The 14,977-nt window shown below is 44.2% G+C and overlaps 1 protein-coding gene across 1 annotated transcript in view; it reads left to right on the top strand.

Annotated features, from left to right (window-relative positions):
- Window positions 1–14,977, top strand: part of dock4b (dedicator of cytokinesis 4b) — a 207,150-nt gene that overhangs the window by 108,240 nt on the left and 83,933 nt on the right. Inside the window, exons 16-20 of the mRNA XM_083757446.1 lie at window positions 710–816; window positions 5,907–6,048; window positions 10,431–10,528; window positions 10,846–10,929; window positions 14,021–14,121. Coding sequence (XP_083613572.1) covers window positions 710–816; window positions 5,907–6,048; window positions 10,431–10,528; window positions 10,846–10,929; window positions 14,021–14,121 — 532 coding nt within the window. The remainder of the gene's footprint in view (window positions 1–709; window positions 817–5,906; window positions 6,049–10,430; window positions 10,529–10,845; window positions 10,930–14,020; window positions 14,122–14,977) is intronic.

Below are 14,977 nucleotides of genomic sequence, written 5' to 3'. Positions count from 1 at the left end.
ATAATATTAACAGAAACATGCAAAGCACAGCAGAAATATAGTGCAGAAAAATACCAAAGGGGTTTAACCATTTGCATAATGTAATAGACAAAATACGGACAAAGATCAGTGAACAAACATTCAACAGGGCTGAGGGGGGAATGCTTTTCTGAACAAATACATTTTGAGAAGAGATTTAAAGGATGCAATGGTATCTGCTTGTCGGATGGTTTTGGGAAGGGTGTTCCAAATTTTAGGGGCACGGACGGAGAAGGCTCACTCTCCCTTGTTTACGAGATGGAACCTTTAGGAGAGCCCCGTCTGAAGATCTAAGGGTACGGGGAGGGTTATATGGGTGTAGGAGATATTGGGGTGCCTGGCCCATTTGTACCTTAAACGCTATTAAAAGGATTTTAAAATCAATTCTAAAAACAACAGGAAGTCAGTGAAGTGTAGCCAGGACCGGAGTGATGTGGTCCCGTCTCCTGGTATTTGTAAGTGGGGTCTCCATACCTTTGTTGGTCCTACAGGAGAGATTCAGTTTCAGCTTCACTGATGGCTTCTCAGATGGTCATGAGGAGCGCTTGGGGTCAGTTATTAGGGCTGTTAGGGGAATTGTCTTGCTAAGGGATACTTTGACCATAGCTGGGGCCGGGCCGTGGACTTGTAACAGTGTCCCTGTGTTGTGGTGTTTCAGCTGTGACAGTTTCCCTGTGTTGTGTTTTGACAGCCAAAGACAAAGGGGAGAAGAAGCTGTTTGGATATTGCTTCGTCCCTCTCATGCAGGAGGACGGCCGCACGCTTCCTGATGGGACCCATGAGCTCATCATACACAAGGTAACACCTGCTAAAAGTCGACACTACAGTATGACACTACACCATAACGTATTGCCACTGTTGAGTAGAACCCTTTGTTTATTATGCATTCCCTTTTCCATTGTACAAAAATACAGCAGAACACGGCTGAAATGGTTTCCGTTTGAAAGCGGTCACAGGGTGTTTGTCCATTGAATCTGCCATGATGATGAGTCGTTTGATATTAAGGAGGGAGCTGCGTTCTTTCACAGTTGAGGTGGGCGTGGAGAGTGAAGAACATTACGGGGGAGGGTCTTTTCCTGTCTCAGGAGGTTCACTTGAAGCACCCTATCTATACCCTCGTGCATCGTAGGAATCACTTAATTCACTTTGAGGTCTGAATAAATGCATAACAATAACAACATGGGAAATTTACAGTCGACCCGTTAACGTTATTTACTGTCTGTCACGGGATGACAAGCGGCTCGCATTTGTCAGTACACTGACAGGCCGTCCATTTATACTGTATATAGCTACATAGTTAAATCGGCAGTGTTCATTTCACTATGAGAGTATACAAAATGTACAGTCACAGAGTTACACATAAGCTTTTTTAAGCCAACCCGTGGGCATGAATTTTGTGTGTGTGTGTGTGTGTGTGTGTGTGTGTGTGTGTGTGTGTGTGTGTGTGTGTGTGTGTGTGTGTGTGTGTGTGTGTGTGTGTGTGTGTGTGTGTGTGTGTGTGTGTGTGTGTGTGTGTCTACATACTGTACTGTATGCTCTGACCTACACAATTTCTAACTGTATAGCTCGTGGCTTCTGGGGTGTATCATAAATGTTGCATGGTTTCATTTCCACTTTGACTGATTGGCACTGTGTTGCATCACACAGAAGTTACAACCGAAACCTGACGACTGGCACATGCGAAAATATATTCCAAATCCAAACAGCGGATGTATTTGTTGCACATTTCCAGACGCACGCAAAGACCTGGTCTTAATCCATCCTGCCTGCGTGGTATTTGTTAATTAACGCAGATCTACAGTAATGGCAGGAAGCGTGTTAAATGACACCCTTCCCCATCATGTAAATTATGGTAAATCCTCTCTGTTCAAGTATTTTTGAGTGGTGCAACCACTCCTATAGACGGCTATGTTTGTCCCTGGGTCCCTGGCTGTGTCCCTGGATGGGTCTGTCTGTCTGTCTGTCTGAGCATGAAATAGTGCAACCAAGTGTACTGTACTGTAACACCCCAAATCATCATAAATACAGTTAATTATAATTATGTGACAGTACAGTACAGTAGAGGGACCCTTTAGGGACCCCCACACGTTAACTATAATTTCTCAACCATTTTGGACGCGGGATGGCTCGCAGGAACCGGGCTGGGCCCCAGGGCACGTTCGTGGGGGTCTGGATGTTCCGGGGACCCCCACACGGTAACGTTTTGGACGCAGGGCCGGCACCATGGCCGCGTTCCTGTGGGTCTGAAACTTCCGGGGACGCCCACATGGTTTGCACCAAGTTGCACCACTCACTTCACACGGATGTGATTTCTACAGGAGTTTTAGAATGACTCTACCTTTGCCCTTATTTAGTACGCCAAGAGCCATGAATATGCTAATGTTGAACTTGTCCAATAGTCATCCAGTTTTTCTCAGAAGTCCCGACAGGATCAATACCTCTATCTGTGCCCTCATTTAATATTGCAAGATCTATCAATATGCTAATGTTGCACAGCTCCCATTCATGTGATGTAATAATCAATAAGAACTAGAAAAAGTGCCCTTCTGGGCACAGGTCTCCACCAGGTTATCCACAGATCCGTGCAGTTAGAGGTAAAAACACTTTTCGGCCAGTTATAGCGCCACCTTGAGGCTGAGTTGAAATTGTTCATGTGGCATTTCGTCCTCGGCCTAGTGGGAATGTGGGTGCACAATTTCACGGAAATCACGCGATGTGTTCATGATTTGCAGCATTTTGTTTGAAACTGAGCACTCCTGTGAACTTTGGAAGCCAATCTTAACCAATCAGGATGGAGTGTGAGAAATCTGAAAGACCCGTTTCGTTGAATGGCTCTAGAGAGACTGTGTACTAATTTGCGTGATGTTTGGACAAAATCTGTAGGTGTACTGTGAAAAAACTTGTTTTGCACAAAGCGGCCTCCTGGTGGCGCTATAACAGGCCGTTCTGGAAAGTTTGGGGCAGAGGTTCATCGTTGGCATCCAGGGAGTGTGTGTGCAAAATTTGGCATCGACCGGGTTAACGGTGGCCGAGATTAGCTGTTCACGGACACACGGACACACACACGGACGGACGGACACACGGACGGACGAAGTGCAAAACATACTCTCCCCACATGCCTTCGGCCTGGTGGAGACAAAAATTGTCAACACTACATGATTGCGCCCCTAGAATTTGAGAACATCTGAACAGAAGCACAGATTGGGGTTAACACCAAATGGATTGCACACATCATTTAAATGCTGGAAATTCAACTAATGTGAACACAATAGTACTTTTGTTATAGTTTACTTATGTGATTAATTTCTTTGAGAGGGCAATTAACCCTCCCAAAGAACTGCAACAGCAACTCCTCCATCCTCTCGGGTCTTGTGCTGTCCGCTCCAGTTGACATGACAGACCTTGCGCCGTCATCTCCTGCTCTGTGGTTCTTCTCTAGGTGGCTCTAGGTCTTCCTCCTGCCCTGCGGGGTCCGTCTTTGAGCATGTTTTGGGATTGAACTGTTTTGTCTCGTTTGTGACCTATCCAGTTCCCTTTCCTCCTCCTGATTTGGGTTTCTATTGTTTCTTACTTGGTGGGATCCCTAATTGGCATTTGAGATGGCATCGGGCCAGTAAATACCCAGAAGAAGTCAGAGGCAACGAGTGAAATTGGTGGTTTCAAGGTTACAGATCAATTATAATTTGACATCGTCATAAACGATACATATTGTAAACATCTTGGATGTGTTAGAACAGCTAAAAGGCTGCCTGAAGGCTGCTGTAATCTGAAGACTCCGCCTTAGCCCATAGCACTTGCCATAGCACCTAGCCTTGACGACCTTACAAGTTTATGCAAAGTTTAAAATGTATTGGCCCGGGCCGGCCTAGCGATACGGGCACCTAGGTTGCTAATCTAGTGTTATCTTGCTTCTCCTCGACCGCACCACTCCACAAACATAGGAGCACTTGTGTCATCATCAATACACACTTAATTTAAATATTTAAGAAGAAGATAGCATGCATTATGGTTTTGCCTACAGTACATTTATAGTTGGTGCCAATATTGTGCCAAGTACAGTCAATGCAGAATGTGCGGCTCTAGCAACTTCTTCCTCCACGCATGATGACATTACTGTTATGTACGGCGACTGTGGCTCAAGTGGTAGAGCAGGTCGTCCAATGATCCATGGGTCGGCGGTTCAAATCCCGGCTCCTCCCGTCTACATGTCGAAGTATCCTTGGGCAAGACACTGAACCCCAAATTGCTCCCAATTTGCTGGTTGGTACCTTGCATGGCTTCCGCCGCAATCGGTGTATGAATGTGTGTGTGAATGGGTGAATGTAATGCACAATCTATGTAAAGCGGTGCTATATAAATGCACCATTTACCATTTATGTACGTGATATGCTATACTGCACATTCGGTCAAAACATACCTTTAACACAGAGGATGTGTACTGTGTAATACTAGTGCACAGGTATTTCCACAACATCAAGGCCATTACAAAACGAAGCGCTACTAAACTATGTCTTCCTTTGCTCTGCTCCACGGTGGATGCCAGATTCAGTCCTTACCAACCCCATACCTGTGCCTGCCAGTTCTCGAGGACAGCTTGTTGGAAGGCTGTGACAGGTCCTGTGTGTTCCCATTGATGAGAGGAGAGGGCCCCTGCTAATGCCAGATGGACGTTGGGCAAGAACGCTCAATGAAGCTTGGCATGGCCTAGCTTCCCCTCAAGAACCAAAATAGACCACAGAGGAATCAGTTCAAACAGTGTGGGAAACCAAACGGCCTCAGCCGTGCATTATGGAACCACAATTAATCAAACCGGAATGGATGTTTGGGGAGATTGGTGTGAAAGTGATGCGTTTGTAACTTTGTATGTGTGAAAGTGATACCATGGTATGGTAAAGGTGTAGGTTCCTAAACAACAGCATACATGTCCTTCTGGTGGAATCAAATTGCTTGGCATCCGTTGAAGAATTCCAATATTGAGGAAATTTTATCAAAATCATGCCGCTCTAGTACTTTATGAGATTGACACACAACACCACAGGCCATTGTAATCCCCATTAAACCCCCATGTAAGCCCATGTTCCCAGTTTCTAATTGTTAATTCAGCTGCATTGAATGCTATTAGTGCAATGTCTGTTTGAAAAACATGCAGTCGCTCTTATTGGCCCTTTCTGAAGAAGCACTAATCAAAAAGACTGCACCGGGGCGCCCGCTGGCCTAGTGGTCCAGGCGCATGCCACATATAGACTGACAGCGCGTTGTGTGTTCGAGTCCCGTTCATGAAGACCTTTGCTGCATGTCTCTTCCCTTCCCTCTCTCCCTCTTTCCTGGCATTATTTACTTGAAACTATCAATAAAGGCACAAAAGCTAAAAAAAATAATCACACCCGTGTGAACCGAGTGGTGCAACTCCCCTCTCTCCCCCCCCCCCCCCCCCCCCCCTCCTCTCTCTCTCTCTCTCTCTCTCTCTCTCTCTCATTAGCAGGCAACAGTGTCTGTACTCATTATACTGGTGCTCATTAATGAACACATAGAGGGGTGGGTGAACACACAGGTGAACACATAGGTGACACGGACATTGCTGTTCCTTGGAGTGGTTGCACCACTCAAAAATACTGCACCATTGACACTGCAATTGCTTGGGTAGTGCATTGCTCAGCAATACACTACTATTTGCTATTTGCTCAGCAATACACTACTAAGTGTGAAGTGTCTGGCAAGATGTTTTGTGCCCGTTTGGACTGGGCAGGGCTGGTTCTGACTCTACATCCAGGCTCTACAGTACATATCTTGTTCCTCTGATCTTTATTTATTTGACTCACTCTCTCACTCTCTCGCTCTCTCTCTCTCCCTCTCTCCCTCTCTCCCTCTCTCTCTCCCTCTCCGTGCAGTGTGAGGAGAATGCCAACCTGGCAGACTGTTCGCGCTACCTCAAGCTGCCTTTCTCCAAGGCCAACAATCCGAGTTTGAAGGGAACGAAGGAGTCCTTCTGGATCACCAGCTTCCTCTGTTCCACCAAACTCACACAGAACGGTAGGTTAGTGGTTCGATAGAGCGCCCGCCAGGTTGGCTCAGATAGTCAACACACTGACCACACACTGTAGGCCACAGACCTGGCTAAAGAACTTTATATGGACGAAATATGCGGCGGCCGATTGAGGCCCATTTCTTTTTTAACATCCTCAGAAATTTGCACCAGTGTGCAAACACCTTAAAGGTGTACGTGTTAAAAAGCTCTATATTGTGATAGTAGTCATTGCTCCATGTCTCTCCAGCTTTTTATTAAACAGAACATGCATTTTCTGAAACTGAAACTGGGATAGCAATTTTATCCAATCAGGATAGTCAGGATAGTCAGGGATACAGATCAGGATCAGGATACAGATCAGGATCAGGATCAGAATCAGGATAGTCAGGGATACAGATTAAACAAGTGGAATTGTAAGTGATGACACAAGAAATCAGCAGTCAAAATTGGAACTGGACCACTCTAAAAACTAAGCTAATAAATAGCTACTCTCTCCTGATAGGCTGAAATTGTGTCACCTACCTGAAAATGTATTTTCTGTTTATCATAGAGCTGGAGAGACTGTTGTTGAACAAACACTATAGCAATGATTACTATGACATAGGGCATTAACATAAAAATCGATTAGTCGACTAGTCGACTAGCAAAACGGTAGTCGACACTGTAAATAGAAATTGAGTAATCGTTAATATTATGTTTTATATATATTTTTATTTTTTCTACAGCAGACATGCAGCTGTGAGCTCTGTTGTTTTGTTGGTAGTTCGCCAACTTCAGTACTAATCCATTCCTGGCTGATTGTTTTCATATCATATACAAGCCTACTGTACGTGGGTTTTGCCGTCACCCTCACTCGTGTAGGTGCGGTGGGCGGCGGACCGGCGGTGGCACTAGCAGCATTCAAGACAGATTTTCTTTGGGAAAAGCATAATGCGATCAGGGCTCGACAGTGCGACTAGCGGACTAGGTAGTCGCATATGTTACTAAAAATAGCACTGTGCGAGTTGTAAATTTAAATTTGTAGCACTGGTGCGACTATAGAATTTGACCGTTCAATCGTGATCAAGACAAGGCTCTGATACAGCAAGTGCACATTCTATAGTCGCAGTTCTATACCTAAATTTATATTCTGTAGTACGGCGGTGTCGTTCGCCAAAAAGAGCAGATCTTCAAGCTAACAACGTTGATGAGGCTCAATGCGGTGTTCATTTGAAGATCTATGCCCCTTTGCTCCCACCGCCCCTCCCCTCCCTGTGTCGCTGCTCCCTGTGTCACTGCTTGCTGACTGTCAGCAGCGGCAGACAGAAAAGAAGACAGAGCGAACTCAGCGGGATAGCATTAGCATGATAGCACAGATTCAGAAGGAATTGCTTGGACCCCGACAAGTTATTTGCTAAGTTTGTTTGTAATGTTCAAAGTTCAAACGTAACTTACTTTTAACCAAACGCGGGTGAAACAGCGTGCAGCCGTGCACGCACACACACACATGGAGTGGACGGATTGATGTTTATCAAAAACAACCCTTGCTTAGTGTTTGCTTACAAAAACGTGTGCGCAGCGTGAATGATAATACGAATGACCGACCTGGCTGGATTATTCATATCAGTCAGTCAGTGGTCATTGTGTGACCTGCATAATGAGCAACGAAAAAAAGGCAAAGATCTGTCCCCCTTCCACCACGCCGACTCGCAGAGGTTTAGTTTGTCCGACCTCCTGCACATAGCAAACAATAGCTTAGAACATCGGACATATCAGCTACAGTAGACTACTGATTTAGTACTGTCTGAACTGAAGCAGTCAAAGCCAAGGAGAAGGTTACAATACTAATCACCATCGAGCAGCCTCTGCATTGAATGTCACACTAACATGATAGAACAGCAGGATAAAAATGGATAGCCTGTCTATCCATCCATGAGCAACATATTATCTATCTATCTATCTATCTATCTATCTATCTATCTATCTATCTAGCTCTGGTCCATAGCTCTAATGTGTGGCACGTATTAGAGGTATGGAACAGAGCTACTATATCTATCTACCAAGTATTAGCATAAAACAAATTGATTATATAGATTATATGAAACAAACAACAATGATATCATGATGAATATCACTATTTTGTGATAATTGCTAATATTTTGACATTATTTCCCGCCCCTACCTCAAAAATCACACCCATGTGAAGTGAGGGGCGCTCTTGTCATCATACGTCATCAGAAATCATCTCATACTGGCCAATCAGAATGCCTGTTGCCTGTGATTGGTTAGCTGATTTGCTCGTTTACATATGACATACATTTTCCCTTCCCATTCTCCCTGCTACTTGGAAAAAGGCTAAGCGTCCAGCCCTGAATGCGATATGCCTCATAGGCTCATACGCTCAATGGGGACAACTACAGTGTGTAAATACTTTTCCTATTGGTGAGTTTATTACTGTAGTTTGTTCAACAAGTTAGATTGGAGACGTGTCGTCGTGTCGTCCGGTACAGTATAGCAGGAGTTCCTCCTCACTCTGCCCAATATTATCCAGTTTGGTGACAGTCAAACATACAGTAGCTCTTGCCGTGATTTCATATTTCTTCATGCTTATCCAACAAAAGTGCAGGCGTGCAGCATTATTAAAAACAAACAGCTATGCCGCACGCTCATAGTTATAATAGTCGCGATGGAGTTAAGTAGTTGATCATCTGATTCATAGCCTGGCAGCCTGCTAGCTAGCAAACCTAGTATGTAATCATAACCTCCTCCTAGCTTGTAGCTCCTTCTAAAAACCAAAGGAACTGTGGTTGTAACTTGTTGTTGAACATTTAGGGTTGTATGAAAAACATCGCATCATTCCTCCTCCTCCCCGCTCCAACTGAACAAACATTGTGAACAACATAACATGCTATGCTGCTCCGTAGAAAAGTCTTGCGCATCAAAAATAGCAGATCTACAAGCTCACAACGCGTCCATCCGTGAGTCATTGTTGATTTCAAATCACTTTGATTTGAAACAGCTGAGCTAATCAGAGCGGCATTCAGCATAATCTAGTAAGAGAGTGGCGACACTAGCATTGACTCCCACTGTAACAATGGAATGCGGAAGTGCTCATTCTATCTCAATGGGATAGTTACAATGTTTGGAACTATAGCCCATAGGTACCCGCTTTGCGGCGAGATCAAAGTGTGTCGCCACTCTCTTACTATTCCACTCTGTCTGCATTCACCGGCTCTGTTTTGCAGTTAATCCTTCACTTGCTGGCTGTTTCAGAACACAATGTTTTAATGCTTGATTGGATGGAAAAAATATCATATTTTACCGCCGACTAATCGACTATAAATCGATTTTGATGCTAGTCGAGTCGACTATCAAAAATCACGTTTGGTTAATGCCCTACTATGACAATATAGTGATTTAACCTTTTAACAAAAACGTACACTACCTTTTAGGGTCCATTTACGGGGTTATGTGGGTCGGAGGCCTAAAACATACAATACCAAACAGGGGGCCTTAAAATTAAAAGCTTTGAGAACGACTACTGATGTCTTCAGTAGAAAACCGATAACGTGGAATGCAAAGATTTTCAAACGCGTACCAGTATTACCGGCCTATGGTTTTGAATTGTATGCACATACATCAAATGCATGTCGATAAGCTCGTCAAAGCATACATTTGAAGTACTAAGTATCCGACAGGTTGTTATAAAGGAGAGGAAATGTTTTTGTAACATTTTCCGCATTGGTGGGCCAATCAAAACTTCACTGGCCAATGTGCTGCTAATTTAACCACCAATTGCGTCCATGGAGGATAACAGAGCATCCGACTAATTGTTAGAGTACAATCACAAGCTACTGTAACTTCATACATTTGGCTACATTGATGTTTTCTAGTCTTCTAGAGAAAAGCCATTGGCACAGTCTGTTGCAAGATAATTGGGGTATGTTGCTGTATAAGTAGTCATCTGCAAAATCAATATGTAAGCAAATTAGTGATGTTGGGCTCTTGGGCACGGAATAGTTAGGACACACACACACACACCTACACACACACAGAGTAGACAGGCTGGCGGTTCGGTGAATCTTCGGGGACAGCTTTAAGAAGAGATTCCTGGTGTCTGGCTGATGATTTATTCATACTGTTGTTTGGGGACTCTGCCTCAGCAAAATTACTTTCTTTAACTGCATCCTGCTGCACTTCGAAATGTCGCCATTACCTTGTAGTCTGCGCTGTAGTGTGTGGTTGTTTTTGTTTTTGTGTTTGTTTGCTGTGTATTTTCTCCTAACACTCTGCATCGCTCAATCCAGACTCTATACAGTATATCTTGTTCCTTTGATCTTTATTTATTTGACTCTCTCTCTCTCTCTCTCTCTCTCTCTCTCTCTCTCTCTCTCTCTCTGTGTGTCAGGTGACATGTTGGACCTGTTAAAGTGGAGGGCCCATCCAGAGAGAATTAACGACAGCCTGTCCAAACTGAAGGAAATCGATGGCTCAGAGATAGTCAAGGTAGGTCCTGTAGAGTACATATGTGCGTACGGTACATACTGATTTTATTCCAGACAATGATCTAAATTCAGTTCGTACGGAAATCAGTTTGTTGACCACTTTCAAACTGGCATCCCTATTTTGGGCATGTCATTATACACAAATGATACAGTGGTTAAATGTGTGTGTGTGTGTGTGTGTGTGTGTGTGTGTGTGTGTGTGTGTGTGTGTGTGTGTGTGTGTGTGTGTGTGTGTGTGTGTGTGTGTGTGTGTGTGTGTGTGTGTGTGTGTGTGTGTGTGTGTGTGTGTGTGTGTGCGCGTGCGCACCCTCCCCCCAGTTTCTGCAAGACACCCTGGACACATTGTTTGGGATTCTGGACGAGAGCTCGCAGAGATATGGGCTGAAGGTGTTTGACTCTCTGGTAAGTGTCCTGATGTTGAGCTGTTAACTAGCTCGACAGACAGACAGACATAAGAAGTGGAGGTGTTTGACTAAGGTAATCAGACACAGCTTTTAACTTGTGAATCTTATTTGATCATGTGAACGTCTTACATTAAGTGCATACTGCATGTCATTATGTGAGCAGATACACACCCGAACTAATGGTTTGAGTGAATAGCAGTATTGTGGAAGAAAATCTTTGATCTTTTAAGTAAGAGTAGCTTGTGGTAACAAGGTAGAAACACTCTGTATTCACACCAAGCACAAACTATGAGGATAATTATGCGAGCATCCACGTGGTTGAACGATTCTCTACTGTGGCATCAAGCTGTGCAAAGTTCAGCTGTGTAGGAGTCCGCACACGGACGCAGAGAGAGAGAGAGCTCTCCACCTCCGTGGTGCTGAAAGACACATAGGCAGAGGCTATAATCTTAATTAGTGCTGCACGATTCTTGCTCAAATATGTGAATCTCGATTTTCCTCCACGAGAATTAATCTTTAGCTAAGGCCCGCCCTCTCCCACTTAGACGATTCTCACACGATTCTCATTTCTTCCATGAAAATACTTATTGTCTTTAGTCTGTATAGTTGCTTAACATTACTCCATTCAAAATGTGGCACGTGGAGCCAACTACTGGCATCAAAGTGCTTGACTTCCTTGAATCCTCTCTTAAAGTCTCTCTCTTGTACAGTAGCAAAAACAAATTAATTGGACAGCCAACTAGTGCTGCACGATTGTTGCTCAAATTTTGAAATGAGATTGCATACGTAGGTGTCTGAATCTAGATCGCAAGCAATCTTTTTTTTCATGAATTGTGCAGCACAATTCATAGAAAAAAGATTGCTTGTGATCATAATCATCTCCTCATCTCAGTTAATAACAAAACTACTACTGATTGATTGATTGATTGTGAGACCGATTGTATCCCAGATGTCCTTCTGATGGATATTGATTGTCTTTCAGAGCTTCTATCGTTAATTAATGTGATCCAAGTGATATTGTTCACCTCTGTCGTTGTTGTTACTCTGCCGTCTACTACGGAAAACAAAGTATGTGGACCACTTTCAAACTGGCATCCCTATTTTACTGTGTCTTTAGTAAAAAGTCAACAAAGACACAGTACCAAATGTAAAAGTAGTAAAGTACTCATTATGCAGAATTGCCAATCTCACCATCATATTATCGATCTCAGTTGGTAATGCATCAATGTCTACGGTAAATCTGCAAAGTAACTAACTAGTAACTAAAGCTGTCAAAGAGTTGAAGTGGAGTAAAAGGTTCAATTTCTGCCTCTGATATATTGCAAAGTATCATTAATGGGAAAAAAACTAAAGTAAAAGTACTGTACCTCTGAATTGTATACTCAAGTACAGTACTTGAGACAGAGTAAATGTAGTTAGCACTGGTTAATAGATGTACATAGAGGTAAAGTAATAGAGGTTGGTGAAGCAATCTCAGAACAGTCATGCTGCACTATACACTGATGGTGCAGGACATTGATTGATCACATGCACGTACTGTACACGCACACAAACACACTCACGCATGCACGTGCGGTCGTACACACACACACACACACACGCTTGCGCGCACCCACACACGCACCCTTGTAATACTATACTGTACTTGTTTTGTGAGGAAATCAATATGTTGAGGCAGATAAAAAACTGAGAATAGCCGATCTACAAGCTCACAGCGTGTTGCACTGCGATGCACTGTGAACATGCAGATCTGCTGTTTTCGGTGCTTAACACTGGTGCGAAACACATGACTTCAACCTAAAGATCACATCTAAATGTCTAATCCTGGCCCTAACCTTGTAATTGTATTAAAGCCCAACTCCCCAAATCTCTTTAAACCATAAAACTACCATTTATCTTATTATGAGAAACTCAGAAATGGTCCTCACTCCCACTGGGGACGCTGTGGGCGCTAGGGGCGTATTCCCTCCTTATCAGTGCCAATACCCGAGGCGGGGTTGGTGAAAGGGCCTTTCTGTGTGGAGTTTGCATGTTCTCCCCGTGTCCCCTAGGGTAGGTACCCTCACAAAAAACATGCAGTAATTCTGGTCTCTAAACTACCTCCCCCTGGCCAGCTGGGAAAGGGGAAAGGAACTGGTAGGAATAACTTGTTCCTTCCACACGCTACATCCGGCTGGGGAAATTCCCCCCTGTCAGGTGATAAGAAGCAGCTTGGACTCCTCATGCATAGAAGGAAGCATGAGGTCAGTCCGCTGCCCCCCCCCAGGTTGGCAGAGGAAGTGTAGCACCCAGCATTACATTAGATAATTGACACTGGGTGAAAAAAATGGGTTGCAAAAATCGTGGGATAACAATTAATTAATTAATTAATTAAATGGTCCTCACAATGTCTTTCTCAAATTCTACTATACGTGTGGGGACATTTGGCCCTCACACGTATATTAACACACACATACATGCACACACGCACGCACATTGCACGCACACACTCAGTCATGCACACACTCAGGCACACACATTTCCATTCTCAGCTTACTGATGATGAGAAGCAGTGAGGCATTGAAGCCATCAAGTGTCCTTTTGGTGGCATTTTAAATGAATGGACGGCCCAGAGGACTTCACTCCTCCATCTGAACACGGCCCAACTTGGAATGAGTTTCTTTTCATAGCATCTCACTGCTGCAGAGTGCAGACACAATGCAGTTCACACTGCAGGGGAAAAGAAACGCTGGGCAGAGTGTGTGCGCGTGTATGCGTGCGTGCGTGTGTATGCGTGCGCGCGCTCGCGTAACTGTGTAATTGCAATGGAGTGATAACTGATTTGTAATCTTGCGAGATTGAATTAAGCATTTCACCACATTAAGCAGTGATTATTAGCGCTTGGGAATAAACGATCATATCAATCCGGTATAATGAATTATTGCTCACAATATAACTTTAGGTGTTTAACTTTTATTAATGGTGAACTCCAGCCTTTTGGGCATCCATCACTGCCATTTGGTTCCCGTTGTCAAGATTGTCATTTGGGTTTTGTCATTGAATGGTATATTGACTGATTCATCCGCACATTTTTCACCCAATTCTTCCAGGTTCACATCATCAACCTCCTCCAGGACAGCAAGTTCCAGCACTTCAAGCCAGTCATGGACACCTACATTGAGAGTCACTTTGCGGGGGCTCTGTCGTACAGGTGTGTGTGTGTGTGTGTGTGTGTGTGTGTGTGTGTGTGTGTGTGTGTGTGTGTGTGTGTGTGTGTGTGTGTGTGTGTGTGTCCAAAACTATGGAATAAACTTGCCATTGCAATCAGAACTGCAGACTCACTCCCAATCCTCCGCCATAGACCATACAGGCATATGCAAGAGTCAATTTATGTAATTTAGATAGCCTTTTATGTAGACATAGCACTTAGTGTAAACTACTACTATACAGTATGTGCCCTACCGTGTATCTGAGTACCTAAACGGCCTGCTGAGAAGTACAGTAGCCTATACTCTAGCCCTTCAGCATTTAGTGCAACAGCAGTGGCACGGAGTGGCTTTCAGTGTGGCTTTCACACATGCTGTACAGTAATGAACATTAACGTCAATGTCGACACTGATGTCCTGTGAATGGTCGCATCTATGCCAAGCCAAAGAAAACCCCCCATTGCAATAAATGCCAATATAGTTGGAGTGTCAGTTTTCGAATGGCTCAGCGGAAAGATGTGCTTGTAAACTTCATGCTGAAGCAGAGCAGGAGAAATGCTGCTGTTGGACAGCTCTGCAGGTCGATATTCTGACTGAGTTCACACCAGATGCTTACGGTGCCCCCTGCCTGCGGAAAATCGAATTGCGCAGAGCTCTCTTCTCAGCTGGCCTCCTTTTCCCCATGTCTTGTTCCGTCTCCTCTAAACTTCCCATCTCCTCCTTTTACAGGCATGCACGCACGCACGCACGCACACACACACACACACACACACACACACACACACACACATACACAACCTGCTGTTCTCACAGACCGTCCTATTCTCACAAGCTGTACCTGCTATGATAGCGTGCTGTCAC

This window comes from Protomyctophum parallelum (genome assembly GCF_964188405.1).
Source record: "Protomyctophum parallelum genome assembly, chromosome: 22".
Lineage (NCBI taxonomy): Eukaryota > Metazoa > Chordata > Actinopteri > Myctophiformes > Myctophidae > Protomyctophum > Protomyctophum parallelum.
Note: the sequence above shows the minus strand (reverse complement) of the source record. Positions and strands in the feature narration are given on the sequence as shown.